Consider the following 16,458-nt stretch of genomic DNA (forward strand, 5'->3'; position numbering starts at 1 on the left):
TATGGTTTTGCTAGCAATTTGTCTATCAGACCCCTCTTAAATAATTTTCCTATGATAGAATGAGAAGCTATTTTGTCTCTAAATAGCTCTCTCTTACTTCCTATTTCTATGGTTTGTCTCATCTCCTTGTTTAGTGAATCTGCTTTTCTCTCTACTCCAAATCCAATGTGTTGGATAAATTCACATTGCCTTGCTGTATGAGTGTGATCAAGGTTAGAAGGACAGTTGCTAGGGAAACCTAAAAAACTAAGATAACTAGATAGTAGGTAGCTAGATCAAGTTCACTTACACCAAAATGAAACATGGATGGGATTTATGTTTCGATTGTACCAGGTTGTATTTCTCTTTTTCTCTCTTCTCACATTAAGGAAAATAAAAAGAATGTGCTTAGCATATGGAAATCACTTCCATGAGTGACATATGTCAGTGGTGTAAGTTCCCTTAAAATGCTTCTTCATTGGGAGAAAGTTGCAGGCCAAGTTTTACCTAACAGAAAAACACTATCTTAACTATTGATAGTTAATGAGTGGGTCTGGCACAGAGTAGTGCCAGTGAGGTTGGTGTGATGGCATTCATTGATGATGCGGCATGTAGAAATAACTGATTTTAAAACCCAGGACTAGGATTCCATTTTCTGCTGCCCAGAGTTACTTGCTGAATAATTTTTACTCTATCAATATTTCCATAATATAATACCCTGATCATAAAATTTGGAATGAGAATAATAATTCCAAATTTTGCTGCTGTGTGAAAAAATAAAAAGGACTACCGTAGACTCTATAAAGATAAATTGAATGCCTTAATAGATCTTACATTCCTGGCATAAAATCAAGGATAAGATGATGAACTGGTCACGTTTCTGCCCTTGAGAAGCTGAGTCAAATAACAGAAGCAGATGAGTGAGAGGTAATCTCACTATAATGCAGTAAGGGCTTTGATAACTGAATCAAAAAGTGTTAGGGGAATAAAGATGTGTATTCTATCTATTAAGATGATTTCTGCAATAGTGGATATACACTCTGACATAAACTGGCTTTAGCTATGAGGAAATGTGTTATTCTACATGAGACAATACTTAAACTGTAGCTTCGGGGATTGGACTTTTTCCAGGACCTATAGAATGTTTTCATTTCTGCAAATTCTACACACTGCTTAACAAAGTGACCATAGAGGAATGGAATTATCATAATTGGTTGTGACATTATATGTGAGAAGCAATAGTTATATTATTTACCTGAGATTCTAGACCAGCATGAGAGGGTTGGAGCTGGGGGGAAGGGACTATTTCCTGAAGGATATCATTCTAAAAGCATGTCTGAAAATCAGCCACAAGAGGGACTGAATATAAGATGGTAGACTAGAAACACCTTTTGTTTGACTACTGTCACTGAAAAAGGACCAACAAACAGAGAAGGGATTACATCCTACAGAGATAAAGTAAGACCCCTGGAAACTGAAAAAAATGATTAGAGACATAAAACAACATGGAAAAGTAAAAATGTGGGGAAGGGCTCAGAGCAATTTGCAGCTTCAATCCTAGTTCTGCTAGAGGCAAAACAAGTGGCCAAGCAAGCATAAGGTAAATCTAGAGCATAATCAGTCATGAGATTGGCAAGAGACTGGCAGGCTTATAGGCAGGAGAATTCAAGGTCAAAATGAATGCTTGGTAATTTCAAGTGATTTGGTCTGAAACTGACCTCACCTACACATCAAGTTAGCTTTGGAGAAGGGAAAACTCACACACACACACACACACACACACACACACACACACACACATACAAACACACACACACACACACACACACACAGAGTTATATGGTTCCATATAGTCCACAGATCCAGGCTCCTATTGGGAGTCTCAAAACATCCTCTGTAGGGGCTGGGGATATGGTCTAGTGGCAAGAGTGCTTGCCTCATATACATGAGGCCCTGGGTTCAATTCCCCAGCACCACATATACAGAAAATGGCCAGAAGGGGCGCTGTGGCTCAAGTGGCAGAGTGCTAGCCTTGAGCAAAAAGAAGCCAGGAACAGTGCTCAGGCCCTGAGTCCAAGCCCAGGACTGGCAAAAAAAAAAAAAAAAAAAAAAAAAAAAAATCCTCTGTATAAATTACTTCAGTTTATTAATTCAAAAAGTTTTATAAGATTAAAAGGAATTGTTTTCTAATTGATTTGCCATTGTATGGAAGAAATTTACCCAAATTTTATTCCTTTTACTATTTTGAAAACATTCAAATGGACATAGCCTTTGTAGCCTTTGATGACATTTTCTTATGTCATCATATTGACCATGTCATCCAGGAAACTGTTCTATCATGCTGGCAATATGTTCTAATCTATATATATTTTCCATGTTTACACAGACAGAGACTGTGGGAGATGATGCATCTAGAGCCACCAAGCATGGGTGACAGGAAATTGCCAGATAAAACTTTAAAACATTTTTCCAAATTAGAAAACAAAACATACCCCTAGGGGCTGGGGATATAGCCTAGTGGCAAGAGTGCCTGCCTCGGATACACGAGGCCCTAGGTTCGATTCCCCAGCACCACATATACAGAAAACGGCCAGAAGCGGCGCTGTGGCTCAAGTGTCGGAGTGCTAGCCTTGAGCGGGAAGAAGCCAGGGACAGTGCTCAGGCCCTGAGTCCAAGGCCCAGGACTGGCCAAAAAGAAAAAAGAAAAACCCTAGGATTAATGTATAGTGAATCTGTGTTATTAATAATGGAATGGAATACACAATGGAATGGGAAACAGTGTATGTTCTGGGAAGAAATTAAAAATAAGCAAAGAAGGTGCTGATCTCATATTAATTCATCTTGGATGGTTGAGTTGGTCACGATATTGTGGCCTAGCAGTCAACCCAGGGTTTATTTTCCTCCTTGAGTCATTTGGAATGGAAACAGAAAGTCAATGGACCAGTTGGAATTTCAGAAGTAGAAGATGGCTAGCCTACGAGAGACACAGGTACACTCAGGAAGTAAATTATGTGAGGTACTTCCAGACCCAGAGAAACACAGGTTGCATGGCTTCCCTCATTTGCTTTAGCTAGAATGTGCTTATAAATATATAAGCAAACACACTAGGTGGTAAGCAAGTGGTTATACATGGATTAACTGAAATATAATAGACTATGGAGAGCTCAAATGCTATCACTCTTTTAAAAAATTAAGCCAAAGCCAAACGAAATAAGTACTTGGAAAGGGGTATTTGAAAGTGGGAGGTTGGGGCCAAAGGGAGAGAGGCTGGAATGAAGGGGGAAAAGGAGAATTTTTGTAAATATCACTGAATTGAGAAATATAAGTCAAAGAGTAGGTTGAAGGGGTTGAAGATGTTGAAGTTAGGACATAGATAAAAGTTCACGGCCTATATAAACTGCTTTGTTAATTGGGGAAATATACAATATAGCACCTAAAAATTAAGAAAAGTGAGGGAAGGGATGGATGGAAGGGGGTGAAACTGTCAAAATGGGCAAAATTGATCAGGATACATTATTCATAAGCTGCTTTGGTGAATGACGACCCTCTTATACGACTACTCAAAGATAGTAAAAATATTTTTAAAAACAGAAAAAGTCAAACTATAGTTAATGTGATTGTGAAATATTAGTGGAGTTAAAGTTTCAGTGCAATCCCATTTATTTGATTCTCTCAGTCATAATAACAAGCAAAAAGCTACCTTGGATTGTCTAGGTATGCAGCATGGTGAAAAAGTTATTCAAAACATAGTACCTGTTTATTAACAGGCAGTATAGGATAAATGCAGCTCTCTCTTTAGCATTTAAATTGTTTCTCCAGTTTATTTCCCATCTTCCTGTCAAACCTGGGTGGGGAAACTATGATTATAACAATTCTCCATTTTTTTCTTTTGGATTCCTTCATTGACAAACATTATTTTGGGTTCATCTTTAATTTTACAATAAGGCATCTAAAAGGAAAGGAATGAGGAACATGTCTATAGGAACTCTCAAATTTAATCTCTTCTTCAGTCTGATACCTGAAGCGTGAATAGCACAGTCTGATCTTATTGGCAGTTTCAACTGCAATGTCAGGTTCATTTCAAAATTTAATACAACGCATTTGTCATCACTACACTTCTTTCAGTAAGAACATTGATACCAAATGACTACCAGTCGGTGGTCTGAAAAAGATAGCTTGCTGAAAATGAAAACTCTCCTCTAAACCGAAATAACTCATCTCACATATTATGTGTCTTCTGTTTCTGCCAGAGAACACAATTGCTTTCCACTATTTGATCTTTTAGTAATCCATCTAGGTAACAATAAAGGAATGAAAGGATATTTACTCACTGCTTGCTTCTGGAAAGACAGTAACATATTTCATGATTCCCAAGAATAACTTCACCAGCAGGAAACAAGAAACAACAGATCACAATCAATACCATTGTTGATTCTAAGTACCAGATGTGCCTTGCACGACTCTGGCAGACTGAAATTTTACTCGAAGATTAAGAGGCTGCCCATTGGCCTCATTTGCCCAGGAATAGTATTAGTTAGAATTTGTCTCTGGAGTTACGCCATCAGCACTATTTGGAATTAGTGAGAAATCAAAATTCTTGAGTCTAACCTGAAGTAACAGGCACAGTTAGTTGGTATTTTCACATGATTCTGATTCATGGTAGCTTCAGAACCACTGGTCTAGAACAAAAGAAAGGAAATAGAGCAACATACTTCCCCAACACCTCAGATCCAAATTTTCTATACAATTAATCACCTTAACAAAAGACATATGCTTCTTCCATTTTCATTCAGGACCATTCCAATCAGGCACCCTGTCATCCACTACAAAAATAATATGAAAAACCCAGATCTGCTCCCAAAGCAGTGTGATGCAATCATTGGGAAACAAGATTCAGAAGTACGCTGAAAATTACCCAGATGTCCTAACTTGGAAAAAAAAATGGACTAACTGTTTTATGGCTTTTTATAAGGGAAGACGGGGTATTACCAAAACTGTTAATACCTAAGTATTATTCAAGAACATTGATTGAGCCCAGATTTATTCTTTGTTTTTTTTAACCCTTTATTCAAAAGGTGATGAGCAGGGTGGGTTACAGTTATATAAGTAAAGTAACTGTTACCCAATCCTTCATTTTCTCCTTCTTACTGCTCCCCACTTCCCTTCCCCCCAGGTCATATGGTTGATATCCAACCTGATGTCAAGGGAGTGTCATTATTGCATTACTTAGTCGTTTGATGTGCTGTTTCTGTGATTCTCTTTCCCTTCACCTAGTTGAATATTCTTTTTTTTTTTTTTTTTTGGTCAGTCCTGGGGCTTGGACTCAGGGCCTGAGCACTGTCCTTGGCTTCCTTTTGCTCAAGGCCAGTACTCTGCCACTTGAGCCACAGCGCCCCTTCTGGCCGTTTTCTATATATGTGGTGCTGGGGAATCGAACCCAGGGCCTCATGTATACGAGGCAAGCTCTCTTGCCACTAGGCCATATCCCCAGCCCCCTAGTTGAATATTCTTATATGCAAGACACAGGTATAGAAAATTAAGAGAGATGAAAAGAAAAAACCATTAAAAGTATAAAAAATGTGCAGTACATAATAAGCACCTCTTGTTTCCATATCTTGGAGTTCATGTTGGTACACTTCATTATATATGGTCCTATGTGCTTAAAAATTGGGTTGTTGAGATCCCCTGTTAAGAACATCATAGACATATTCCAGTTCTTACATGAGGAGAACCATGCAACCTACTTTTCTTTGGGTTTGTCTTACTTCACTAAATATATTTTTTTCCAGGTCTTTCCATTTCCTTGTGAATGGGGCAATCCCATTCTTTCTGATGGAGGAGGCATAGATCTCCATTGTGTCTCTTGGTCCATTCATCTACTGAGGGGCTTATGGGTTCATTCCATATCTTAGCGATGGTAAATAATGCTGCAAGGTACTGGTAACTTCAGTATGGCCTTGTTTGTGGTCATGTGGGTAAATGCTCAGAAGTGGAACTGCTGGGTCATAAGGGAGCTCTATGTTTAGTCTTTTGAGGAACCTCCATACTGCTTTCCAGAAAGGTTGGACAAGTTTGCACTCCCACCAAAACAGTGTAGTAGCATTCCCCGTTGGCCACATCCTCACCAGCATCTGTTGTTATTAGGTTTACTGATAATGGCCATTCTAACTCCAGATTTATTCTTGGGAGTTGATGCTGTAAAAATTATCAAGCTGGGAGCTAGTGTTTAATACCTGTAAAAATAGCTATTGAGAAGGCTGATATCTAGAGATGAAGGTTCTAAACCAGCCCAGGCAGGAAAACCCATAAGAGTCTTACTTCAAATAAACCGGGAAAAATCATAAGAAAGGAGAAAATACAGAATTAAGGCATGACCCAAGTGGTAGAGCACCAGCCAGGACTAAAAACTCCCAGTGAGAGCAAAGCCCTATGTTCAAGCCTCAGTACAAACATACACAAAATTCTATCATCACTGTGCTTTAATTGAGGGCTTTTGTGTTGCTTCTCAAGTGGATACTGCATTCACCATTTCTTTTTAGTTAGCAACCATAGGAATCATACATGATTGGCAGGGGAAGAATCTGGGAAGGCTCTATCATGGATATTACAATCCTCTAAGTTTAACTATTCCAAAAAAATAAGTCTTGGAATTTTCTTTGCTTATATAAACTGCATTTTCTGTATATCTAGCATCTTTTAGATTTCTTCATAAAACCAACAATATACTTTAAGGATTCCATACTCGTGGAAAGGTGACTATTTTTGCTGCTCAAAAGAGAAACACATTTAAAATGACAGCATAGAGCAGAAGCCTGTTGTTTCTAGCTAGTCAAGATTTGTTTTTAACCTAGCCTAAGCAAGAAAGTCCATGAGACTCTTATCTTCAATTAACCCCTAAAGAGTTAGAAGTAGAGTTGTGGTTCAAGTGGTGAGAGCACTAGTTTTGAGCAAATTAAGCTTATGAAGAGTGAACAGGCCCAGAGTTCAAGCTCAGGACTGTCAATAAGTAAGTCAGTAAGACAGTTAAAAATGAACTGTCTTTTAGAAAAAGTCTAATTATTTTTTCCAAAATGCACATCTTAATAAAATGCAACTTACTTCAACCAAGGTGCCATTGCTCAAAGGTTTTAGAAAATCACATTTGAGATTTATTTTAGACACTCAGTATTCTCTGTGGTAGTTCTTATTTTGTAGCTCCTTTTTAATAAGGTGATGTGCCACAGCATCTAATTATGCAACACAGAAATACCTAATGAGTAATTTATCCCTCTTTCTAGTATACAAGAAAGTAAATACTATGGTTTTCTTGAACTTAGACAGTTTTATGAGAAAAATAACAAACATCTGGAAACAGGTACATACATCAATCAAAATTATGTGGTCTAGAGGCGAGAGGGTAGACAAAAGAACTCAAGAATTGTATGTACCCTACCGAATTAACAAGAGTGAGGGAAGGGGTGGTTTGAAATAGGTAAATATGCTGCAAGTAGTGCCATTGATCAAGTTGCATTATATTCATAGCTTGCTTTGTTAAATGGCAACTCCTTGGTACAACTAACTTAAAGGTAATTTAAGAAAAAAAATACTGAGAAGAACTAAAACATCACCAGACAAACATGAGATTCCACATTATCAAAGTGTTCGGAAATAAAGAGTTAGCAAAACAAAAGTGGTTCTACTTAGAATTTTAGTGAAATAAAACCTCTTCAAAAAGGTAAAGTATAATCAAAATGGAATTTGACATTACCCTCACAGATAATACAGAGAGTATTTCTGGAGCTCTAACAATAAACCAATCTCAAAACTTCCTGTCATGAATTAAAAGGCATTTAAGTATGTGTATTCCAACAGAAAAAAGTAGTATTCTAGATTCCTTGAAAAAGTACTTGTGTTAGAACTTACAAGCATATACCATTTGAGTCAGGCAGAGAAATTCTCAGCCAAACCCCATCATCAATCATCCAGAATCACACAGAAGCAGAATCACGAAAATTACAACCCAACCACAATTTCAATTTCTTAGTGGACACAGGACTGCTCCAGTTATCAAGAGGCCAACATGTTCCTATTACCCTGACTGTGACTGCTACCCCATGGACAATGAAAGAGTTTTAACCAGGCATTTAAAATCCAGGAAGACATGTGGAGCTGGTGTAAAAAGCATTAACTCCAGCTTTCCCCATAGTAGTTGAGAGTGTAGGTCAGAGCTGAAATTAGCATTTCACAGGTATAAGCAATGAATCTAAGACTGCCATAACCTGAGGAAGTTGAAACTTCTGTAACTACTGAGGAAATCAGTGTACCTACTATAGAAGAAATGCCTAGCACTGTGAACACAAGGTATCATGACAACTCTCCAATAACTTCAATAAAATGACAAAGCATGACACTTGATTTTGAGTCTCAACAAAGCCAACGAGCATTTTGTTTTCTTCAGTGAAGTTTAGGAGGAAAAAGCAGTTATATGTATTATAAGTTTTAGTATTATAGTCATCATATAAAATACTCTGTACAATTAACATGAGATAATATATTGTACACTTTAAACTTATTTGGAATGGTTGTAAGACAGGCACATCACTATTCACTGCCATATACCTAATTTAACTCTAATAATGATGACATTCAGAGGTAGCTTTTATTATCCCCCTCCTTCTTGCTTTCTCTTTTAATACTCAGCGTTGACTCAAGACCTTAAGCTTGCTAAGCAAGTACACTTAAGCCATGTCTCCAGCATTTTTTTTGTTTTAGGTATTTGTAGATACAATCTTGTGCCCTGGCCAGCCTTAAAAAGCATTCCACCTGCCTCTATCTCCAGAGTAGCTGCGATTACATTTTTTAAATTATATTTAAGTAGTTATACAAATGAGTTGCCATTCAATAAATCAGTTTATTAATACAACATATCTTGATCGATGTCACCCCATCAATATTCTCACCTATCCCTCCAGCCTTCCCCTTCCCTCACTTCTAAGATTTTAGAATACACATGGATGTTGGTTTTTTGTATTTAATTTTATTATCCTGGTGATATACAGAGCAGTTTCAGTTACATATGTAAGGCACTGAGTACATTTCTTGTCAAACTTGCTACATCCCTCATTTTTCTCCCACCCTCCCTTCTTCCCAATTCCTCGCTCCTCCTGAGTTACACAGTTGGTTTACAGCATATTATCTTGTACGTATTGCTGTAGTATTGGTTTACCTTTTATCCTTGGCCTCTCCATTTTGATGTTCCCTTTCCCTTCCCTAATCAGATAAATGTATATACAATGCCCATGGTACCAAAACAACAGTGACAACAGGGACTAAACGATAGGGAAGAAAAATAAAGAAAAAAGAAATAATTTCACATAGTACATTAAAAATAACAACAAAAATTTAAAAAATGCTTGTTTCCATATCTTGGAGTTCATTTCGCTTAGCATGATCTTATGTAATATGTATGTAGTCATTGAGTTATTGTGATCCTCTGTCAGAGCTATAATAGACATATACTGATGATTATGAATGATAGAAAACAAAGAGTCTATGTTTCTTTGGGTCAGGCTCACTTTACTTAGAGATTGTTTGTTTGGGATTTTAAATTTTATTCTTTTCCTTCTTTTCTTCATTCATCTATTCCTCTCCCCTTGTCCCCACCCTACCATTTTCAAGTACCCATTTCTTGGTGTTTATTTTTTGAACTTGCATTTTGCCTTTCTATGGAATTACACTAAGTTCTTCACTGAAGCTTGCTCACTTTTTGAGATAGCCTTTTTGTGAAGGCTGACTTTGAGACATGATCTTGCATCTCTACCTTCCTTACAGATGGTATTATCTCTCCTGACAGCTGAGGGAAAGGACACTTCCTGAGACAATCTGAATGGTAAATAGCTTAGTTAAAATTCCAAGAGCCCAAGCTTTCAACCTTGATGCTTCACACTGACCCCACACTCAACACAGAATACTTTTATGAACCCTATCTGTGGACTTTTTTCCCATACCAAATAATTCTCTGACACCAAGAGGAAATCAGATAATTCAACTCAGTGTTCACGCTCTATTCTTGGAGACAATATCAAATCCAACAAGGGCTCAATCCTCTAAGACTTCCCTCATTTCAGACATCACAGGTCTTAGCTTGTCATTCATGCTTCTGACAGTTTATCTCTAAGTCGAGGTTCCTACAGCTCTTTCCTCAGAATCTGTAATTTACCTGGAAAGCTCATGGAACTCAAAGAAATACTTTAGTTACATTCTCAGGTTTATGAAATGGTTATTATAATAGATACAGATATGGCCAGATAGAAGAATTAAGTATGTTATCACCCTCCTTATGAATCTGTATATGTGGAAAAATTCTGAACCTCAGTTCAAAATTCAACCACAGTTGAAGAATATTTATAGAGAGGTCACCATCTAAACAGGCAAGGTTAGTGATTCACTCAATCTCTACCCCTTTCTTTTTTCTAGTAAATGATGTGTTGGACTTAACATTCCAAGCTTCTAGTAATAGTTTTGTCTTTCTGATAAATATTCTCCATCCAATAGCAAACCAATTTTCATGTTATTAGGACAAAAATTATGCCTAACACCTACCAAAATTCCAAGGGACTTCAGACCTGTCAGAGACCAGGAACAAAGACTAAATTACAGAATGAAAGCTATACTAGCACACTGATTGCTCAGGATATTAAAAAGAAATTAGAATCACTATGCCAAGAAACAAGTATAAAAACCAAAACTGTGTATTTCTGATTATAAACATGAACTTAATACAAAAAGGCAACACAAACATGATCATATTTGCTTGTTTTTCTAAATTGTACAAGATTCCACATGTAAGCATCATTTAGTTGTACAAGTAGACAGCATTGTTTTAACCATTTACAATAGCTATTAAAATCTGTTGTCACCCTCTACTTAATTAAACAACCATCTGGTTTCTAAAGGTAACCAACTAAATCATTTGATATAAATGCATGTCTGCCTAATTATGACAGTGATTTAAAAGAAAGAATGAAATAACACAGACAGAAGACAGAGAAGAAAAGATGATGGGGTAGGGGAGAAAACATTCTGCTGCATGTCAACCATGTGTGAATGTTAATATTCCACTTTATAATTTCCTTCTGCTCTGTGGATTCCTTTGCTCCATATGTCAAAACATTTCATGCCACATACCAAGAGCATTGTAAGTGGGGCTCCTCATGGCAGAACTGATTAGTAGATGTGTTCAATATTCTCCCAAGAGACTCTATTCCTTTTCATCTCCAGGATAAAGATGTAAAATGTCATTTTTCTCATTGCCATGTGACTCACATATTTTTAAAATTACCCTGCATTTTCAGCAACCATTGTCCCCAAAGTTTTGTTATCAAGGAATGAAATCATTTTTAATAGTTTTAGAAATCTTGACAGTTTATACTTTAAAACACTTCTTTAATAATGTTAGCGCTATGTTTAGAGCTGGCTATAATCTAATGAAACATAAACAAAAAGATCTCAGTCTTTTTTCTTTTTTTTTAACCTTGACATCTTTACAAGGTCATGTTAATAATATATTAAAAGCATGCTATATATTGAACTCAACCATAGCAAATAAAACTGCAATTAATCGGTTTTTAAGATCATCCAGATTAATTCTGTTTTCTATTTGTCATGACAAAATCCAAGATTCCAGAGAACCCTGTGGTTTCACTATGTTTCATTAACAATGCTCTTGTGTTATGGAACATGTAATTCCACACAAAGTGATCAAGCCCACTTTGTAGAAATGTGACACTTGACTGAACCATAATTTTGAAAGACAGGAAAGACTGTGCTTGTCTCCCTCAGGAATGACCCTTGGTGAGCAGCAATGTGTCATTTGTGGATGTTATTCAACAATTGTAGTGCATCATACCTTTTACATCCTGACAGACAGCCTTCAGTATACGATGTCCTGGGCCACATTTTCCATGATCAGGTATACAGATTCCTTCTGATACCAGCCATTGATAACACATTGGATCCTCACAAGGAATAGATTCCACCAAGTGAGGGCAATGGCCCATAGGCCCTGTAGATTCCAGAAGGACACGACGCTGCCTCATTCTAAAACCTAAAAGAAAAAAAGAGCAAAGCTTTCACAAGATTCTATTCTTACCCAGCAAAAGGAAAGCAGCTGCTAAGTAAAGATGAAAAGTTTGTATGTGTGTAACTTTGGAGCAGTAATTTGTTTTCAATTTTGAGTTTGAACTTAGGGTGTCATCTTTGTTAGGCAGCTGCTCTACCAATTATGCCCATATATACCCAGGCATTTGGCTTTAGTTTTTTGTTGTTGTTGTTGTTTTTGTTTTTGTTTCTTATTTATTGTCAAAGTGATGTACAGAGAGGTTACAGTTTCGTACATTAGGCATTGGATACATTTCTTGTATTTTTAATGAAGTCTCATACTTATTCTTAGGCTGGCTGGGACCATGTCGAGTGCCACTGTACTCAGTGAAAGAATGAATTGTCTTGATGTCTATGTTATAGGAATTGGAAGGATTAGAAGTTTAAAAAAAAGTAGAGAATGGGTAGAAATAAAGGAGTACAGAACAATATGTCTTCAAGAGTTTACAATATGGGTGTTGGATATAAAATAGTATAAGCCAGGTGTAATAATAATAAAATAAATAACATGTATCTAATATTGTCAATAACCCAGTCTGGATTTTTCACTTTCTGGCCCTTTTGGTTTGTAGTTTTTAATGGCTTCTTACAATTGTATCATCATTAGTAATAAGATGGAAAGGTTTCAAAGTTCAAAATGTTGTGGGAGGAAGAGGGGTTCTTCTTAAATATCACAGCCAAGGAGTCTAATATGAAATGGTCTCATGGTTTCAGAACACCACAGAGATCCAAGCTTGCTTATAGAAGTACAGTATTACAGGGCTGCAAATGTAGATAAAAAGGCATAGCCTTAAACTTAGTTTCCTTATTCTTGGGTAATCCTCCCTATAAATGAGTCTGGAGTGGGGAGAATAGATGAGATAGAAGAAAATGGTAGAAGTGACTATGATCAAGAAACACTATACTCTTAGATGGACATGTTAAATTGTAACCTCTTATATACCTTTTGAAGTTCAGAAAATTTAGGGAAAAAAATTTAAAGAGCAGTCTCTTAGAATCTCACTTCAAGAACCAGCTACATGCTTGAAATCATGATTCAGCCAAAGGTGACTTTTCTCATGACACTGAGATTAGGATTAAATAAAAAGAAAGGTGTGCCTGCTTTCTCATATCATAGCTCTAGGGTTATATAATTAACCAACCAAAATAAAATGTATAAAAAGGCTCAACACCTTTCTAGGACCCTCACGAGAAGAGATGTTGACAAGACACAGGACTCTGAACTAGACTTGGGTGAACATAAACCTGCAAGGATTTCCAAGTTTTGCTGCCATGCAACTCAAATGTCCTCTATTCGTCTAATGTAACTCTAGTATGCTGCTTATGTTTGCACTTTTGTAGATTTTTATATTTAAATAAAACATAGTATTGGTTCTCATGATTTACACTGTTTGGCAACCAGAAAAGAGTAAAGCACATAATCTTTGCAGCCTCTGTTGAGGAATTCTGCATGTTATATTCCTGAGCTCTATGCCATTGAGAAGCATGTGCAGTTTTCCTCTATAAATCAACTGCATCCATCTTTCTGTGAATCTATAGATTGCACTGCCTCAGTCGATAAATTCTTTCCGGCTTTCATTTGTGCTGCCCTTGTGAGGACTAACTGGGATCCAATCACATCACAAGTTCAGCATAAAACAAAAACCTTGGATTCTTGTTAGTACTTTATTCACACACTGACACTGTTGCCTACAAGTACATGTTAGACTTCTCCCAAGTTTTCTGTTCTAAAAGCAATGCAGCAACTATGTTCACTGTAGTTAAGTCTGCCAAACACTCACTTTATTGACTAAATTCCAGTTCAATGGGGCAATATCATTCAATAAGTATGAAGAGTTCATTGTCCTCTATTGTGAGATACCACAGGAAGACAGAGGCTTAGCTGTTTGTTTTCCTCAGGGAGCACATAAGACAACAAGTAAAAAGGGTATGTGTAAATTCAGCTTCCATAGGAAAATCTAGGACAGTCACCTTACTTATATTACTATAAATTACCTCAAAACTATATTTAAATTACAGACCCCATTTTATTTATATGAAAGATAAGGCTAAATAGTATTTTATTACTTTCCTTTATTGCTGTTATTTATTACTGATTATGTGCATGGGTATAAAATGAACCATGAATTTTCCCCCTCTCCAAATCAACTTTTGTCTATGTTGTAGTTTAGCCCCACTTCATAAAATAATCCCAAAATATAGCATGTATTACTCTCTAAAACTAAAAGTTGACAGATGTGAAAATGGAATGTTAGGTACTAAATAGAAGAATTACAACCATCATTTCCTGACCATAGATTCAGTTCACCTTCACTGAAATTAATAGTAATAGGGTTTTGATTTTTATCTATGGCTCAATACTTTTGATGGAGTATACAATTCTACTGAAAACCCTTGCAAATGAGAGAATACAGTAGTGGGTTGGGAAAAGGAAAGAGAAGACAGCAGAAGAAAAGTCACTGTATTTTAATCAAAAACAGGAAAACTAAATGAGACTCAGGAGGGTGTATTGGGTCCAAGGACTGAATTTCTGCTGTGCTGTTGGATCTGAAGAATTCATGTGAACTTCCACAGGAGGTTTATGAATACCACCATGTCTCTATGCTGACACCTCAGAGACAAGCTTGAAGAAATATCCAACAGATTAAACAAAGATCAGAGAATCACATGGCACCTTAAGCATTTCATTTGTTCTTTGTCTTGGAGAGATGTTGAATAACAACTCAGAACCAAAGAAATCAACAGACTGAATCATTGACTTTATGTTTCCATACATCACCCATAACTCTTACAGAAGTAGCACTTGATAGAACTGTTATTTGTTCCCAGGTTTTGGTGCATTTAGAAAATAAGTTGAAGAAACACTAATAGGATGACGTATTCCTGAGACTCCTCCATGATTACAGAAATGGCACAGCACATACAAGTGCCCACACACAATGACATAAAAAATAAGAAAAAAGTATTTTAGTATACATATTATCTATAATATATAAAGAATTTTATAAGCTTCTCATGAACAATGGAGGCTATTTAGGAGATAAGGACAGAAAATGGATTTTTTCTCCATTATTATTATAAAAGATCTATGTATAAGAGGAAATTTTATTTGAACACCTGTAGTTACCTAAATTAATTTTGTTTCAGAACATCAAAGGCAAACTATCAAAATAGTCATAGCTTCTTGGATACAAAGTATTATTTTTCTTAGGAAAATTGGGGAGAATTTTGGAGCTGCAATTGAAGAGGATATTATATTGGTACACATAAGAAATCCCTGACCATGTAGGCAGATAAATTGTTTGAGGGATACCATATAGAAAAAAAAAATCTCCATCAGATTCCTCCTTATAAAGTTGCCTTTCTATACTATCTGCAAGTGTCAAGATGTGAGATACATCTGTGTCAATATACCAAGAACTTTTAAAGATATGTATCACATTTAGGTGTAGTTAGTTATCCATCAGCATTCTTCCCAACTAATTGTATTACATACTTCTCCAATTACGCTATAGGAGTATCTCCAAGATAAAGCAATAAATGATCAGACAAGATGCAATTTATAATTCCTCTGAAAGGCATGCTAGCTCCACTTGACAAGCACCTGCAGAGATCTGCGTTGCTTGTCAGTCACCAATGTGATGGAAGGGTTCAAAGTCTAGGAACTCCAGCTGATTTTCTAATGCACACTGAATAGCTGACAACCACAAACCTTAAATGACGCCTGATTGAAAGGTGTCTGATTGAGAATAATAGTTATGCAAAGATAATTTATATTAAAAAACTATTTTCTTCTATTAGGTAATAAAACACTTCCAACTTAATAGAGAAGAAATACAACTTTCTACTATATTTTTTCTTTGTGTGTGAACAAAAAGAAACTACAAAAAGATGCTGTCTGGGAAAAAAGACATGAGAAGAAAAGGTTTCCAACTTTCCACATTTATTTTGCTGTTGTTAGGTTTTCCCTCAAATCATATCCCCTTTCTTTCCTTTTTCTCTCTTTGTGGAATGTATGTGTATATAGATGTGTGTGTGTGTGTGTCTGTGTGTGTGTGTGTGTGTGTATGCGTGCACGCCAATCCTGGGGTTTGCCTTCAAGGCTTAGGTGTTGTCTCTGAGTTTTGCTCAAGGTTAGTGCTCTACCATTTGAGACATAGTTCCACGCAACAATTTTGGGATCATTTATTAGAGATAAGAGTCTCACAAATTTTGCTGCATAGAGTGCTTTGAATTGCAGCTCAGATCTCAACCTTCTAAGAAACTAGGATTATAGGCATTAGCCACCAATTGCCAGCTATATGATTTCTTTTTTAATTAATATAAGTAATATATTATTTA

General features: G+C 36.5%; 1 protein-coding gene across 1 annotated transcript in view; it reads right to left on the minus strand.

Moving 5' to 3' along the window:
- Thsd7b (thrombospondin type 1 domain containing 7B) overlaps nucleotides 1-16,458 on the minus strand; it is an 873,729-nt gene that overhangs the window by 467,878 nt on the left and 389,393 nt on the right. Inside the window, exon 7 of the mRNA XM_048345548.1 lies at nucleotides 11,867-12,064. Within this exon, the coding sequence (XP_048201505.1) occupies nucleotides 11,867-12,064 (198 nt within the window). The remainder of the gene's footprint in view (nucleotides 1-11,866; nucleotides 12,065-16,458) is intronic.

This window comes from Perognathus longimembris, chromosome 4 (genome assembly GCF_023159225.1).
Source record: "Perognathus longimembris pacificus isolate PPM17 chromosome 4, ASM2315922v1, whole genome shotgun sequence".
In the NCBI taxonomy this organism is placed as follows: Eukaryota; Metazoa; Chordata; class Mammalia; order Rodentia; family Heteromyidae; genus Perognathus; species Perognathus longimembris.